The sequence below is a fragment of the Dermacentor albipictus genome, chromosome 1 (genome assembly GCF_038994185.2).
Source record: "Dermacentor albipictus isolate Rhodes 1998 colony chromosome 1, USDA_Dalb.pri_finalv2, whole genome shotgun sequence".
Taxonomy (NCBI): domain Eukaryota; kingdom Metazoa; phylum Arthropoda; class Arachnida; order Ixodida; family Ixodidae; genus Dermacentor; species Dermacentor albipictus.
In genome coordinates this window covers 257,410,117-257,427,481 of record NC_091821.1, presented here as the reverse complement: position 1 = coordinate 257,427,481, position 17,365 = coordinate 257,410,117, and the positions used below count along the sequence as shown (strand labels likewise).

At 44.5% G+C, this 17,365-nt stretch overlaps 1 protein-coding gene across 1 annotated transcript in view; it reads right to left on the bottom strand.

The window, feature by feature from the left end:
• Positions 1-7,056: 7,056 nt before the first annotated feature.
• LOC139054335 (F-box/WD repeat-containing protein 4) overlaps positions 7,057-17,365 on the bottom strand; it is a 35,976-nt gene continuing 25,667 nt past the window's right edge. Inside the window, exons 7-8 of the mRNA XM_070531193.1 lie at positions 10,254-10,389; positions 7,057-7,468 (exon numbers count right to left, since the gene is read on the bottom strand). Of these exons, the coding sequence (XP_070387294.1) occupies positions 7,331-7,468; positions 10,254-10,389 (274 nt within the window). The 3' untranslated portion in view covers positions 7,057-7,330. The remainder of the gene's footprint in view (positions 7,469-10,253; positions 10,390-17,365) is intronic.

Genomic DNA, 17,365 nt, shown 5'->3' with positions numbered 1-17,365 from the left:
ATAGTTCATGCAGGTGGGTCTCCTGCCTTCATAAAGCCTGTATTGGAGTGTGCCAGTGCTTCACATGTTTTAACTTACTATGTAGTGCGACAATCTAGCATTGTTGTAGCTTTTTTGTATAAAACAATTGTCTTTTTCGGGCAGCAGTGCGACAGCTTTAGTGCCTCTTTAGCATCGAATCTAACGTGCTCCAGCTTTCAAAGAACGGCTGGGTCGAAAGTTATGTTCCCGTGGAATGATGGCGTGATGTTTCATGGTGTTAGTGGAGATTGAGTGCCTTATTCCCCTTGGCATTCGTGTTGCAAGCATTTTATTCAGAGGAGAAGATCTTAAAACTGAATTTGATCTTAAACTGAATACTACTTAAAACTGAGTACTACTGCAGTGCACTCGTGATGTGGTTCTCAGGATTGACCTACTTCAGGATAGTGGTGCTTCCGTTAACTGTGGCACATGCGAAAATTGAATAGTGCACTTCTCTCCACCCTTGACGACACATACTTACCTAAGGAAGTGGATGGGAAAACGGCGCCGCGGTAGCTCAATTAATAGAGCATCGTACGCGATATGCGAAGGTTGTGGGTTCGGTTCCCACCTGCGGCTAGTTGTTTTTTCATCCACTTTAATTTCCATTAATTTATCGTTTCTTTATTTCATTTATTAAGCACAAGTAATTTCCCCTATGTTGTCCTTGGTGTCAGTGTTTGTTGGCTTCTTATTATGATATGACTAATAAAAATCGGGTCCCCTCGGTTAACCCCCTTTCTTCTCGTTGATTACCAGAGAAGAAGTATTTTGTTGTTTCAAACGATTTGCTGCTACAGCCTTGGTCACCGTCATGTCCCTGTCAATGTCGCTGCTGCTGACCTTTCATTGTTTGACATGCAAATCCAACCGGTTACGTCGAGCTGCACGAAGAAAGATGTCCTTGTGCCATGCTCTCTTATGACAGTGGTGAATGGCACCTCAAATTTGTGGGCTTTCAATTGTTCTTCCGTCTCTGCTGTTCTCCAGCGCGATATGAAGCTAACTGAATTTTATGAAATCACTTACAGCTCCATTACAGTTCTAAGCAAGGAGGAGCAGTCTCATACTAGCTATCCCCACTGAAGCACTTCTTGAGAGCAGATCCTATGGATGATCAACAAGTCGCTGTCCTCACATGAGTGCCACGCTCTCGCACAAGTTTTGCTGGCACATCTTTCTGTGTTTGATTTCACAGGAGGTGACAAGCAGACTTCACTCCCGCATTTTCGTGCTCGCCACAGAATTGACACCGGATCCACACACCACATTCAGCAAAAGCCTTACCGCGTGTCTTCTACAGAGAGGACAGTTATCGCTGAACAGGTGAAAGACACGCTACAGAAAAGTGTTATTAAAAAGTCCTTAGTCCGTGGGCAGCACCAGTAATCTTAGTAAGGAAGAAGGATGGATCGTAGCAGTTCTGTGTTGATTACAGGAAACTAAATGCGTTCACCAAAAAGGATGTGTATCCGTTTCGTAGAATTGATGATGTCTATATTCCGCTGCCTACTTTTCATCACTGGATTTGCAATCAGGGTATTGGCAGATGCCTATGCGCCCAGACTATAAGGAGAAAACGGCCTTCGTGACACCATACGGTCTTTATGAATTTAACATTATGCCGTTCAGCCTTTGTAATGCACCAGCAACATTCGAACGATTTATGGACACTATTCTCCGAGGACAATAGGAAATTTGCTTGATTTACTTCGATGATGTAGTGATCTTTGGCAGCACATTGAGTGAACATAACAGACGTCTCAATATTGTTCTGGATTGTGTTGAAAAAGCCGGCTTGATCCTAAATTCCAAGAAATGTCGTTTTGTTGAAACCGAGACATTAGTGCTTAGGCATCTGGTCGACAAAAACGGTGTGAGGCCAGATCATCGCAAGATTGAGGCAATCAGCTCCTTCAAAGCACTGAAGTCAGTGTAGGAGTTGAGTTTCTTGGGCCTGTGCTTTCTTGGGTGTACCCTCCAACTTGTCTTCTCCAAAAAGACATCTCTTTCAAGTGGACATTGGCTTGCAACGACGTGCTCCACCAGCTAAAATTTCAACTAACATCAGGGCCCATATTGTGTCACTTTGATGCATCTTCACCTACGGGAGTGCACACAGATGCTAATGGCATCAACATGGGTGCCGTACTAGCGCAACATCATCAAGGAGCTGAACACATTGTGGCATATGCTAGCCGCTCTTCGACTAAGGCGGAACGCAATTACACTGTCGCCTAACAAGAATGCTTGGCAGCTGTTTTCGCTGTCCACAAATTTCAGCCCTATATTTATGGACGCCCGTTAGTAACTGTCGTTACCGACCACTACCCGTTATGCTGGTTGGCGAATCTCCGTGACACGAGCGGTTGACAGGCAGGTTGGGCTCTTTGACTGCAGGAGTACGACTTTGTTATTTCCTACAAGTCTGGACGTGACTACGCAGATGCAGACTGTCTCTCCTGCTTTGCTCTGACGACGGCAATGAGTGTGACGAATAAATTTTGACGACTGTTTTGCTCCTATTTCTTCTACATTCCCGGACTCAATGACATTTAGGGCAGAGCAAGAAAATGATAGTCAACTCTCGTTGCAACGGACCCTGATAATCCCGCAAAAACGTCAGTTTTATCCGAAGTCCGTAATATTCAAAACGGCTCACTTCCAAAACTTTTGTTGCGATGTCTAACAACTTTATTGCAAAGCATGAGTGATGAATGTCCAAAGTAAAAATCAAACAAAATAAGTTGTTTCGCCTGAAATGCGAGCATCGATTGTGATAGCAAATTAAGCAAGATAAGCGCGGCAGCAGCAGCGAGTGAACTGTCCTTTGTGCTGTCTCGCTTCAATGCGAACTAAGCATCGAAAGCACAATGCATACAAAGCTACCAGCACTCCGTGCACTTTGTCAGCAGCAGCTGCGGGAGTAGAACCCACTCCTCCCTCTCGCCTGCCCCCCCCGCCGTGCCTTGCGCTCAAAAGACGGCACGTTTTCACCCCATCATCTTCCCTCATGCGTGCGATATTGAGCCGCGATCATCGGCTGACCCTTACGAGTCTGTTGTCAGCCGTTGTTGACAAGGCAAAAATACATTTTATATGCCCAATTTTCAAAAAATGGCCAGGCTTAGCTTGGTTAAGCCAAGAATGCGTTGCATATTGCGCGGCCGCGCCAGTTGGGGCCCAGCTTTTCCTCCGTGACGTCACGCGCCGGCGCAGCGCCCCTAGCGGGAGGAGCGAGAGTCAGGTGGTGGCTGCGGCCGCGCGCGATTGCGCGAGTTGGGGCCCAGCTTTTCCTCCGGCTGTCGTGACATGACGTCACGTGGTTGCGCTAAAGGTCAATGGTGGCTGCCCGGCCGCGCCCAAGGGCTGAACTGAGTGATTGCAATATGCAACGCATAAAAGAATTGCCACTAATTAAGTCTGCTGTAGCCGATAGTCCGTTGTAGCGTGGTCCGTTAAAAGCGAATTTTGTAGCATTAGTAAAACAGAACAAACTATGTCTGAAATATGTTCCGTTGTATACGAAAGTCTGCTGTATGCGGGTCCGTTGTAACGAGCGTAGACTATTAGTTTGGAACACTGTTTGTAGCCACCAGTCGATTTAGTGTTCGAGATGGCCTACTTTACAAGACCAATTATTCAGCTAAAAGCGCACGCGTCCTTCTGGTGGTGCCGCAGAGTCTGCAAGTGGACATACTGAGAGCCATGCATGACAATGCAAGCTCTGGCCATGTAGGCTTCAGCAGAACTTTGAACTGGACACAGGAGCGTCTTTACTGGCCCTGAATGCGAGTCACAGTCAAACTCTATGCTGCCAGTTGCAAACAATGTAAATGCTACAAACGCCTTACGACCACTCCGGGTCTTCTCTAACCTCTGCCACCACCTCGCCTTGAACAAGTGGGTATCAATTTCTTGGGCCCATTCCTACAATCGTCTAATGACAACCAATGGATGATTGCATGTGCAGACCACCTGACCCCTTACACAGAATCTGCGGCCATACCATCTTCAACAGCTGCGTGCGTTGCAACATTTTTGCTTCGATTCATTATTCTTCGGCATGGTCCCCCCCGTGTCATCATTAGTGATCGCGGTTGTCAGTTAGTTTCGCATGCCGTAGAACTGCTTCGTCTCTGCAGTTTGCAGTTCCCCCATTCAATGCCTTATCACCCTCAGACAAATGGGCTTGTAGAACATACGAACAGAACTCTTAACATGCTGGCCATGTACAGTCGTGGACAGAATAAAATGGACCATGGGATCTCTGAAAACGTTCAATTCCCGAGCAGCCTGTAGCAGTAACCACTAAAACTGCCCACGACAACATTGTTAGCATATTCTAGTCGAGGTCCAAAATTCAAATAACAGATTGCGTTGTGAGGTTGCGGAGATATTCAGCTTTTTCTTAGATTTCATGGTCCGTAATATTTTGTCGCCAGGTGTACATATCTTCCGATAACAAAGACTGGGGACTGGGATGACGTTCTCCCCTTCATCACCTATGGTTATAACACTGCAAAGCACGAGATGACTGATTATAGTCGTTTTTATCTCTTTACACATGTCCACCGCTAAGCTGCATTGACACAATACTACCGTTTGACTTTCACAGCCAGTACTCTGTTACCAAGGTGCTGTGTCTTGCCGAAGAAGCCCGGTGTATTGCTCGTCTTTGTACTGTGGCATCGAAAGAGCATCAACAGCTGCGTGCGTTGCAACATTTTTGCTTCGATTCATTATTCTTCGGCATGGTCCCCCCCGTGTCATCATTAGTGATCGCGGTTGTCAGTTAGTTTCGCATGCCGTAGAACTGCTTCGTCTCTGCAGTTAGGATATGACAGTCAACATCAGTCTATTTCTTCTATTGGGTTTATGGTTTTTTATGTTTTGACGGAATGGTTTTATCCACATTATGATGCACTGATGTCTTCCACGTGTGTTTCGACAAGTCACCAGGATGGCTCCTAATGCGCATGCACATCGCTAGTTGTTGATATGTTGGCCTGTTTGGCCGGTCTATATAAATGTTGAGTTGTGAGTCAGCGCCAGTGACGTGTTCTTTCCCTTCATTCTCGTCTGTTTTGCGCTGTTAGTTTCCGAAACATGAATCGGTCTATCTCATACGTTAAAGGAGACTGTGTGGGTGTGGATTTCACAACGTAAATGTGGCTCATGAGAAAAGTTTTTACCCCAGTACACGGGCCCGTTTGTCATTGTAGATCGCTTGAATGACTTGACGTAGTGATGGCACGTTTGACATCAGCTGGTCTAGCCGGACCCAGTTGGTATACATTGCTTGTATTAAAGTGGTTTCCCCCTACACTTTCCCAGTGACTTGCCCTGTGGGCTTCGTCTGGGAACTGGGGATTGCTACGGCATGGAGCCGGGCAAGGGGAAGAGGAAGAAGACGTTAAGGGGGTATGGTAGGGTAAGCCCCCCCAAAAATCGAATTTGAAATTTTGGCACAGAAAAATCGACTGCACTATGAGGAACAAACCTCCGGAAGTGTGACCTTGAGCACCTGCTCAAAGCGATTCAAATGTCACGCTGAAGTTTGCCGCGCACCCTGGCGTTTAAAAACGGCGGGCGGAGGCCGGTTTGTTAATCATTGTCATTCACGGTTTTCTGCATTATGGCGCATTTATTTTTTTTGCTTGTGCATGTGTGTGGTAAGTAAATGATTTGTACTAAAAAATCATATATTAAAAGAAAATGAGACATCCGCCCAATCATAGCACTTGCCACAAAGGGATCACATACGGGTTCCTCGTAAGGAAAGTGTCGCAGTTGATGAAAAATTTGTTCTTGTTTGGGGCTCGAACCCGGGACCAATGCCTTTCTGGGGCAGCCGCTCTACCATCTGTGCTAACCAGGTGGCTAGCAGATGGCAGGGCGAAGTCGAATTTGTTAACAACTCGAAGCAAGAGTTTCACGTAATAGTCCTTTGTAGAAAAGAACTATATTACGTCAAACTGTTGCTTTTGCTTACGTGGTCGTGGTCGCCTCCGTTTCGAGTTTTAAACGTATTGCTTGCCCAGAAGATGGCACGATCATCCAGCAAATGGAGCAGAAAGAGAACTCTCAAAGGTAATCAGTTTTCTGAGCAAATGTATTCATGGGCGAACACAGAAGACCAATGAGTAGCTCAACCAACTCATCTGGAACCGCTGCCCTAAGAAAACTTTGTCAGTGCTTACACATTGAAAACAGCAACCAACTATGCTGTAGCCTACCAAAATGATGGTAATTCTGCACACAAAGCTGTTCTGGAGGTGCTTGGAATTGTTCCAGGTCTTTTTTGTAATATTGCCCTCTACAGGATGAACAAAGAGCGTGTTGACAGGGCAGAATTCTGTGACTCTGTTGAGAGCAAGGAAGGACGGATAGAAAGGAACACTAACAAGGGTATCGGAGACACCTGCAATAAAGTCAGCAGTGAAATATATTCTCCTGGGACATTTTGAGCATCCACAAACAGTATATGAACATCAAACTTTATTTTTCTCAACTTGCATTTTTTTTATGAATTTGTCAAATTCAATGTACCTTTTCTCGGAAAGTATTCATCCCATTCCAGTGAAACTTTGTCCACATGTGCTGCAACCAGTCATAAATATTCTGAACTAAAAAAATCTCTGATGATATGAATGATCATGATCATGAGCGCATCAGCCAGCACTACTGTTATGGCAAAATGTAAAGTCATTTGCACTGCTAAACAATGGAAAACTCAGTATGACAATTTTTTTTTTTATACAAGCTTCTCAGTACATATTAAGGTTTAGGTTTACTATGGTGGTCACAGTTGCACTTAAATGTTTCAAATGGACAATAAGAGCCCATAAATAGTTGATGCACCTTGTGTCCAGGCTTGTAAGTCGGCTCATGCCACTGAGCCTTGTTCACTTTATGCTTAGTTTCATGGCAATCGAAATTGAAAACTTTGATGCTTCTAGTAAACTTTCTTCTTTTTGTTCACGAAATACTTCTCAGTAGTTAAGCAGAGAAACTCATTAAACAACCAAGTGTAATACAGATGTGCTTTATTCAGGAGACAACAGCAAAAGCCTCTAAGGAGCTTGCCTTAGAGCTTACAAGTGAGTGATAGTAATCCCTCCTTTTCCCAGCAACAATGCCTTGTGCCTAACCCCCCCCCCCCTCCCCCTCTCCACTCGTAAACAAATAATTACACTGCACAGACTTGTACATATGGACGGGTGTTTTAAAACAGAGGATATGGCACGCTAGTTGTGGGTGCACTTCTAGAGGCTGTCCTTGGAGAGCTGGTCGACTAGAACACTTAGGTGGCAGCTTGGGGAGTCCACGAAGGTCCCGTGAAGGACAGCATGTTGAGAGACCGATCAAGGGCAACATACATGTAACATGGGTCAAATGCCAATGAGTAGACGGGGCTGTTGCGTTTGCCAACGTAATACATCTGCAGAGAACAAGCAATACACTTTAGTGGCAGCATCTGGCTGCATCTAACAATCACTGTAATGAGTCAATGCATATTAAACGCCTTCTTGTGTTAACAGTTAACGGGGTCCGCCCTGAAATTAAGCGGCATATCCACCCCCCTTCCCCCCACTGATGCTACCACTCCTCACACACATTCCTAAAGCACCGCCAAATTAATCGATAGCAATTTGGCAGTTAACATTTTGTTGCCTTTTTTTCTCCTTTTGGATGGCAGTAGTTATCGGCATCTCCAGGGGTATAAAGACCAATTTTCTCGATTTGGTGCCTGCAGGACTAACTTGAGGTGCGTTCAGTTCTCACCATCTATTGGAATGGTCACACACATCGCTGTTGCTTCGTTAGTTTAAACTACTCAACCCCCCCCCCCCTCCCCCCAAAAATCCTGGGTACATGCCTGTTCTGGAAGCAAGAAATGCATACAAAAAATACGCAATTTCACACACTAGTTCTATCCCCTGTATTTCTAAAATATGAAAAAGTTTAGCATGAGATGTCGCAGCTCGTAATCAAGTTCACTATGAACTGTGTGTTTCATTTCTAATTTCCAAGAACATGTTTGTTCAAATTGTAATACAACTTGTGATGGCACTGCAGTGCCCCATTTCACAAGTGGCTCTTGCTCTATATTTAAACAATCTTGAACAAGACATTTTGGACAGTCTTTTTTTTTTTTATTTCCAAGATCGCTAGATCCAATACACTGCCATGTTGGTGCTTCTCAAACCAGGCCACACTTTTTAAGAGGTGTCGCCTTAGATTGAACTGTGGCCACAAAGTGACTCAGACAAAAGTAGATTGCAGGTAAATGGCCACATATGGGAATTCTGGAGTCTAACTTCCACCCTCATTTTAGAAGGCTATTCTTGGACCAGCAAGCCCACATTGTTAGTTATGAACAGTAAACGCACGTTCACACCAAAGGCGGAGCAGGCAAGCAAAAAAGGCAAATCCGGCCAAGCGGCCGGATCACATAAGGACCAAATCAGCAGCCGCTTGGCCGGATCGCATAAGGACCAATTTTTTTCAGCGCGGAAAAGTTAGCCGCTTTGGCCGCAGCCATTCAGAACCTGAGACAGAGGAAACGCTGGTTAACAAATGTAAACATCTGGCCGAGGGAATGGAAATGGCGTCCACCATGTCTGAACCGGCTGTGTTCTTTGTGGAACTGCTGCTGGACACAATCAAGCAGTACTCGGTTCTGTACGACAAATGTAACCCAAGGTACAAGGAAGCTGACTATAATAAAGAGCTATGGAAGAAATTGAAAAAAGATCGACAACATACATCGAAACCAAAAGTGCCGCGAGGTGGCAGCATCTCTGAAATTGCGAGATGCTCCGCCTCCCCGGCGGCACAGGCAGCCAAACAAACCGGCCGGTCTGAACAGCCGTGCGCACTCGCCGCTTCGCTGCTTTGAAAATCAGCTTGGCCGCTCCGCTTTCGGTGTGAACATGCCTTAACTCCTGGTAACATGTTTTCATTTTGAATCAGTTTGAATGGGACAGACTAAGTGCAAAATAATAATACTTTAGTGTCAGTCTTCTAGTACTGCTGCTCATGAAGTGAAATGTGTAGTCTCAAAGAGACATGGGAAAGTGGCAGTGGGGAGGGTTGCTTACGATGCAGGAAGTAAGCTTTTCTTGCTCTCTGCACTGACCTGACTTTATAGTAGCTAACATACCATAATTCAGTTTCAAAGTATACCATGAAGCTGAACATGCCAATGCCTTGACACAATTACATTTCTGTAATGTGGTACATAGCGTAGCATATGCTGTATATACATAGTACATAGGCATATGCAACATATAAACCAACAATTTATTGCAAACTGACAGATTTAATTGCACTGGAGTAACACAAAACAAGTATGCAGTGTGAGGGGAATGCCAGACTCCACACGCACTCTATTCATAAGCCCTGTCCGTCACATGGAACATTTATTTGTCATCGAGACTCTATAAAGGAAGGTCACCATTTACTATCTGCACCAGCTTGATGCAGCCCCTATGCAGCAGTGTTGCCATTATATGCATACATGTAACACATGGAAGCTGCAGGAGTGCAGCTTTAAGTTTAATTTCTACACGCCAGTTCAAGCCTTCAGATGTAAAGTTCAGCAACTTATGCGCAAGTGATTCAGCGAAACAACTTTGTGTAGAAAACATAGACAACGACTGTCAATGTAAGCGAATAGCTGAACGCTTCACGAAAGCTATTTGCTTGATTAAAGGAATGATGCACTCGAAGGTGTATATTTAATGCAGTGAGAATATTTTGGTAGCGTTTGTTGTTTCATTGCACAATTATGAAGAGAACAGAGTCGTTAACGAGCCCATCTGTAGTAGTAGTATAGGTGGCTAAACACACAAGCCAATTCATCATGTGTGTGATTTCCTTTGGCACGAGTGCTGCTATGGAAGGCAACTGTCATGCTCCTCCCGTAGCCACCACAGGAGAACAGGGCTGCGGAAGAGAAGGGCTGCCCTTCCTGAGTGCTCCCACTACAGCATGTAAACCTTCAGACGCTCAAAAGCTCTCGAGCAATAGCAAATGCATATCAAAAAAGCTACTAATAGTTTGCGCTGGGCAAAAATGTGACCGGCAACTTGGTTATCCAAGAACACGCACCCTTTGCATTAGTGGTGAAAGTCTGACCACCATGAAAATTTACAAAAGAGCAAAGAAGGCTATTTTCTTTTTTTTTTCAAAGAGAAGCACAGCACTCTAATCACACTGACCTTCACTGGTCTGGTCATGCGCTTGTCCCACAGACGCACCACCCCATAACGACTGGTGCCACTCAGCACTGTTACATTGTGGTCTGTGGCCAAGCAGTAGACTGCAGAGTCATGGGGGTCTTCCCAAGCACGAACACTGCAGCATAATGAACACGTTATTCATCACTGAGTGCACAAGCTGCAGCATAGGAGCAACAAACTGGAGTGCTGCCAAACAATTTTGAATAGAATGTCTGCAACTGAAAATAACACATTTCATGTAACAAGGGATCTTTTTACTCATGTTCTAATGGCATGCACTTGTGTGGTTTCACAGTGATAGTATAATGCACATATCCAAGTAAACACACACATGTAAATGCTTGAAAAAGTATATTTAAAGGTATTAACATGTTCGCAGGGGCAGTACTTTTTGAAGTCTTGATTCCAGTGGGTCACTTGTCATATTCCTATAGTACGTCATGACCCACCAGTAATTTACCAGGGAGTTGTGCTCCTTTGAAACTTTCTCAAGGTGGAGAGAGATGGCACCACAATGCGTCAGATCAGAAGCAACAAGAATTTTGCAGTGCTTTTTGAAGTCTTGATTCCAGTGGGTCACTCGTCATATTCCTATATAGTATGTCATGATCCACCAGTAATTTACAAGGGAGTTGTGCTCCTTTGAAACTTTCTCAAGGTGGAAAGAGAAGGCACCACAATGCGTCAGATCAGAAGCAACAAGCATTTTTCCTCTCCGTTGATTTCTAGCAAAGATGTAGCTTGCGCACTGCAGAAAAGCCCTGCACGGCCGTAGAGTGGGAATAACTGCCATGACCCACCAGTGACGCACTGAATGTGTTAAACTACAACAAGTAGACATACTTGTACAGGGTGTCTACCAAGTTGACATTTCCAAATTCCCTGAGTTTTCCAGGTTTTCCCTGAGCACCTTTGCGAAATTCCCTGAATGAGTCAGATCTTTGTTTTATGTCAAGACAGGCTGACACCACGTTGCCCGATGCTGTCACTCTCTAGTAAGCATGCTGAAACAAAAAAATGACTTAATCCAGTTTGAATAGTAAGGAGTAATATATATTTTATTTAAAAAGAAAACCGAAGGAAGGTGTTAGTAAAATGCACAGCGAAAGAAATGGTAAAGCCCATTTCAAATTGAGTCGAACATTTTCAAATACGAATGAAAAGGAGATGCATACATAAGTAAATATTTTTTTTAATATCAGCTATTTCTATCAACTGATAGCAAGCTCATCTGTATGAGGTCCTGAACTTTGTCACAACTAAGGTTCTCTCTCAGCAGCTGGGAAGTCAACCTCAACTGTCCTGACATACTCTCAGCCCGTACACAACATCTCAGTGTCGGGTTTCACTGCGTAAACAATTTATTTTGGTTTGGATGAGGGACACCTGTGTCTCAGCATCAGCCATCACTTAGTTTTTTTAGCTCAAGCTCCTTCAAAAAGGTGGCGGCACCCTTCCTTTCCCGTTAATTCCTCAGTGCGTCGGTCCTTTCTGTTCTCATCCTCCTTCTACCACGCTTTCACCACATGGATCATCTGAAGCATCCTCTTGGTCAGTTGTACAGTCAACATTTGATTTCTTGGACTTCCGAGGGGCCGCAAAAAAATATTTAAAAAACGGGCAGTCTGAAAAAGTTAATGCATGCCTTTAACTGCCTTTAAGGGCTAAAATTACCACAGGCACGTCTCAAAAAGCTCTGAAGGCCTGCCAGTACGCTTTTTAGGCATATCAGGGCTTGTACTGTGACAGAAGACGACGTGCACGCATGTGTAATTAAGTAATGTATACTGTGTCCCGCGACAATTGCCCCCTTCCCACGCTTGTTTTGCTTCACCGCCTAACACTACTGTACCGAGGCGAAGCTAACTTTCGCAGACTGGCTTTACGCAACGCGCTGTGCTCTGCGAGCTTCAAAGCCAATCGCTAGGATTACAAAGGCGGAGTCGGTGCCATTGGTGATAGCGGCGAATTCTTTCAATGAAAAACACGGCACCGCACGACAAGAAGCTTAATAGCGAACATAGAAGCAGCTAGGCCTGACGTTGCCGCGGTGGTGGTTACGGATTTGCGGATTTGCCTGCGAGTGCCAGTTCGAGGCGGCGAGATAATCAAAATAGCGGCGGTGGCGGCTTTGATTAATGCCATTTCAGACCTGCAGTCGGGGCAATATACATTGACTATATGGAGTACGTGGTGGTGCCGCAAAACCGTGCAAATTATCGGGCATGTCCGAAAAATCGGGCGTCTAGAAAATCGGTCGTTAACTACTCTGGCAATACATCGTGCCGATGACACGGCGTCAATAATGATTCGTTGCGATTCCTCTGTTACTGGAGCCAGCATTAACACGACTTTCGTTCCCTTTCAATAAAGTTACAGCTAATTTTCCCTGATGGAAGCACAAATTCCCTGAGTTTTCCCTGAGTTTTTCCAGACTGTTCAAATTCCCTGAGAATTCCCGGTTTTCCCGGTTGGTAGACACCCTGTTGTACTAAGTATTTCTTTCTTTCAGTGATTCCGAACCTTATGCCCATTGACTGGAGGTAACTTGCACTGATGGTGGCACAAGTATGTTAGCCAATGGAAAGTAAATTTCTCTGACAAAAACCAGAAAAGCCGGAGTGAAACCAGTAGAGCAGCTGACTGCAGGACACGTAGCAAACACCATTTTGGGGAGTTTAGCGTCCCAGTCCTTGTGACTAGCGATATAGATGAAAAGTTGCAGTTTCGCCCGAAAGGCGAAGCATCAATTGCAATAGCAAATTAGTAAACAGCTATACGAAGTAAGCATATTAGTTGTATCGGCTATATTAACTTGCAAACATTTGCTTACTAACTAAATTAACAAGCATGGTGTCAGGTGCACAGGTAAACATGAGCACATCTTGCTCGATGACCACGGAAGCTCACTGTCAGAACGCTGGAGAGAGTAAGCGTGGCAGCAGCAAGCGAATTGACTTTCGTGCTGTCTCTTGTTTCAATGTGAACAAAACATTGAAAGCACAGTGCATACATCACGTACTTTGGCCACATCACAGATCGCTTTGAAGATGAGGGCTGCATGGGCATGCACTTTGTCCACGTCTCAGATCGCTTGCAAGACACAGTGCACGCATGGCCGTACCATAAGCAGCAGCCACTGGAGTAGAATGCCGAGGCTGAGAGCACCGACCTTGGTGTCCACGCGTTGCGGCATCGGTGGGCACTAAACATTAATAATTAATCAATCAACTGACTTAACTTGCCCAGGAACAACCTTGAGGTCTGAGTGCTGGTGCACGCGCAAAATTAAAAAAAGAAAAAGAAACGAAGAAAAAGGAGAAAAGCTGTGGTGATGGGATTACGGCAGTGATGGGCTTTCCTACTGTCACTCAAATACGTTACATCATAGGACTGTTTGATGCTATCAAAAGTACACTCATGAAACTCCATCATAGAGACAGAATTTTTAGGCACTAAAATATGTGGGTATTAGGCACCTAAATAGACACCTAAGGCTTCACTATAGGCACAATAGTGGCAGAAACAGGCACTACAAGCTTTTCGCAAACAGCCTGTTTTATGTATCGATCGTGTGTAGCCCCAATTTTCATGGGAAGAAACTGACGTAGCATTCACCTGTAAGGTCCGAAAGGCAGCAATCGCATTATGCGAGCCATTGCTTCACAGGGTTTTGCTGGATGCATGATAGGCCGCTTTTTTGTCAATCCAGATACTGCAGCCATGCAACACGTTTAACACATTTGTTCTGACACTATGAGCAGGTAGTGTATGCTTGACAACCAGACTTTCCTGCTTACAATGGCACATCAAGCGCAGCAAGCATGAAAAACACAACATACCCAGGAAAGCTGCTGAACCGTCAATGAGACAAGCTAAAATCCGTGCCTAATGGAGTCAAGTCAACAAATATTTCAGTAAAAAAAGAAACACTGAATTGTGCACATTTACAAATATTTGTCAAACTACAACAGTAACTGCAGCACGCAGAATGACTGGACAAGGACAGAGAAGAATTTGACTCTGTCCTCACCCAGTCGTGCTGCACTGTGTTACCGTGAATCCCAACCAACTAGCCTGCTAATGTGCTTTAGTAACACTACCATAATCTCTAGGTTTATATGTTCGACATTGTGCCTCTTCTCACTTGGAATAAGTTTGTTGGCTGAAAACAAGCGCTAAACACTGATGTGCAAGTGTGAAGCTATCCAGTGAAAGGTTTCCCCTTTAGCTTCAGAGCACAGAACTGGCATCAGTAAACACTCGTTTGTACGTGCTTCAGTTCACAGGATGGCGCTGATGAACCATGTCTCAGTTAAGCCTCAGAGCTCACCAAAGCCACTTGGCATAATGTTCATTTGTTACTCCTTGGAAAATTTATATAACCAAACCTCTAGCACAACCTTCACCAGAAATTATTCTGTATTATTTGGCCAGCAGGACATCCAGAAAAGAATAACAATAAATGCATTAGGGGGGAGCATCTGCTTCCTTTGTTTCCAAGAGTGTAGCCTGGGGCTGTATTCTCGTTCATTCGCGTGTCTAGCATTAAATTCCCCGGCATCTATGGTGACAGGATTACACGGAATACCATGGACTCAGTAGGCACTGATGTTTGCAGTGCTTGTCACATGAAATCTAACGAAAGTGATTGTATCCTTGAAAGTGACCGACCACGAATACTGCCCCTGCTGTTGTGAGCTTGCATCATGCCTGACCTCGCGCTGCAGCAGCTTGTGAGGTAGTGTTTGTACACTGTGCTATTACATACCTACCAACCTGTGAACATTAAAATTTTGCTGACAACACCCGAGGGGGGGGGGGGGGGAGGGGTATATGATAATGTGTAGGGTTTTTTGGCGCAACAGCCAGGGATGGCCAAAGAGCACCAAGAAAAGGTGTGGGAGAGTCAATGATGTGGTGAGTGATGACTGTCAGATGTAACGTGGCTGTATGGAGGCCTAAAATATTCCCTGTAAGGTACGTAAAATAATGTTGAAATAATTGTAAAATAATTATAAATAATAGTAAAATAATTGAAATAATGTCAAGGACAAGTGATGGGAGCGATGACTATAAAATATATTCTAAAATGAAAAAACATGAAATAAGACGTCTTGATTCCACAAGTACTACTGCCTCACTAAGAGCCTTGAGCATAAGGGCCTGGAGGCACGTGCTCCACAAAACAGTAGGCTTGCAGCAATACCCTCTAGATAGAGGGAAGGCTACAAAGCTCTCGGGCTAATGACATGCAGTAAAACATAATGTAAGAAGTTAAGCACTACTTTGCTTTCAAACAGAGGTTCTAAGCCAAGAAACAGTGTCAAATTTAAGGGGATATGTTGTCTGCATGCCAAAGGAAAGTGACATCTTCGCTCTTCTTGTGCTTCCCGGCACGCCAGCAAGACGTGGAGTGTGGTCAGCCTTTCGCCATATCTGCCACAGAGGGGAGGTTCAGCACCAGTTAAAAGCACCAGTCAACTGGTACCTGTGGTACCAGTTGACTGTGTACCACAGGTATGCCCTATTCTGAGGTGGCTTCAGATGGTCGTGACTTTGTTAATGATGGCCAGTTCCCTAGAACTGGCTTAATTACATGGAGCCTATTTAATGTTTGCTCATCCCACAAGTATTTCCAACAAGCTCCCGAGTTCTTTTACGCAGGAATGGCTTCAAGTCTGTTGCAGAAAAGGGTATGGATGGATTTCTAGGTTATGTTGCTATGGGAGTTGCCATTTTATCTGATATGCCAAAGGCTGGGTGGGAGGCAGGTGGTTTTTTTTTAATGCAGCTACCACAGCAGAAACCTCTGTTAAGAGGCCATGCTACAGATTTCCTGGGGCTATAACATGAAAACTGTGTACATCTTCTAAAAATTGGAACAAAGATTGATATTTAAAGAGAGGTTGTATACCTATGATCATTAGAGGATGGAGTGGAATTTGCTGCCGGTGTGGTAATGGAAAATGCTTTTTCCTATTAGCGTCTAATTCAGTGCATTGCAGCAGCATGTGAAGCATGGTAAGTGGCTCACCACATTTATCACACGTGGGTGGATCACGACCGGACAAGAGGTATGCATGTGTACTGTATGTGTGTCCTATCCTAAGTCTGCAAAGTGTTACTTCTGTACAGCGGTTCTTTGATATCGGCGGCCAGTTGCCAAGATACGGCTTGATAACGTGTAGTTTATTTTCTGTTTCTTTATCCCATAATTACTGCAAGTAAGCCCTGAGCTTTTTCCTTAGGGAGGGCTTGAGGTCCATTGCAGGGACAGTTGTGGAAGAGTTGGAAGCGTTCGCGTGGACAGATGTGGCTAGCTGGTCAGCCAACACATTTCCTTCAATCTCTCGGTGCCCCAGCACCCAGCATACCACTATATTCTGCTTGGATGCATAGGTGGTGCATAATACCGAGTAAAGAGATAGAATTACAGGGTTTTGATATTTTTTAACAGTTTTCAAAGCCTTTACGACGCTCAAAGAGTCTGTGTATATAACTGCCGTTGGGATATTAAATTCTTTAATGTGTTTAACGGCAGCCAATATTGCGTAGGCCTCTGCTGTGAAAATACAGTAGACTCCCTTTAAGACAACTCCAAGGGATCATGAAAAGTGTTCATCTTATCAGAAGTTCGTCTAATCAAGATTGCTTCTATTGCTTCTAAGAATGATGTTTGAGCATGCAGTGTATGTCCAAATACCTCGTATATGAGAACAAATGAATGAAGTGGCCTTTCAGGGAAAAAATGACTGCAATATAAGCATCTTGAAGGGGCAGCGCAATAAGACGATGACAGAAGGCAGGAAACACACAGGACAGTGCTGAACTCCCAACTAACTTTATTCGAAGGCATACACACACTTATGTACACAACCCATCGCCACGTGCTCTCCCGTCCATGGCGTCATTATCAGTGCGTAGGCAAAAAACACGAAACACCATTTAATCTAATGCTAGGTTATGAAGCGGCCTAAAAATTCAAATTCACTATCATGCAAGTTTATCGATGGCATGCTTATACAACTCGACCCTTTTTTTCTGATATAGAAGGCCTCAATAATCTCCCTCGTAGTCCGATTTTTGTG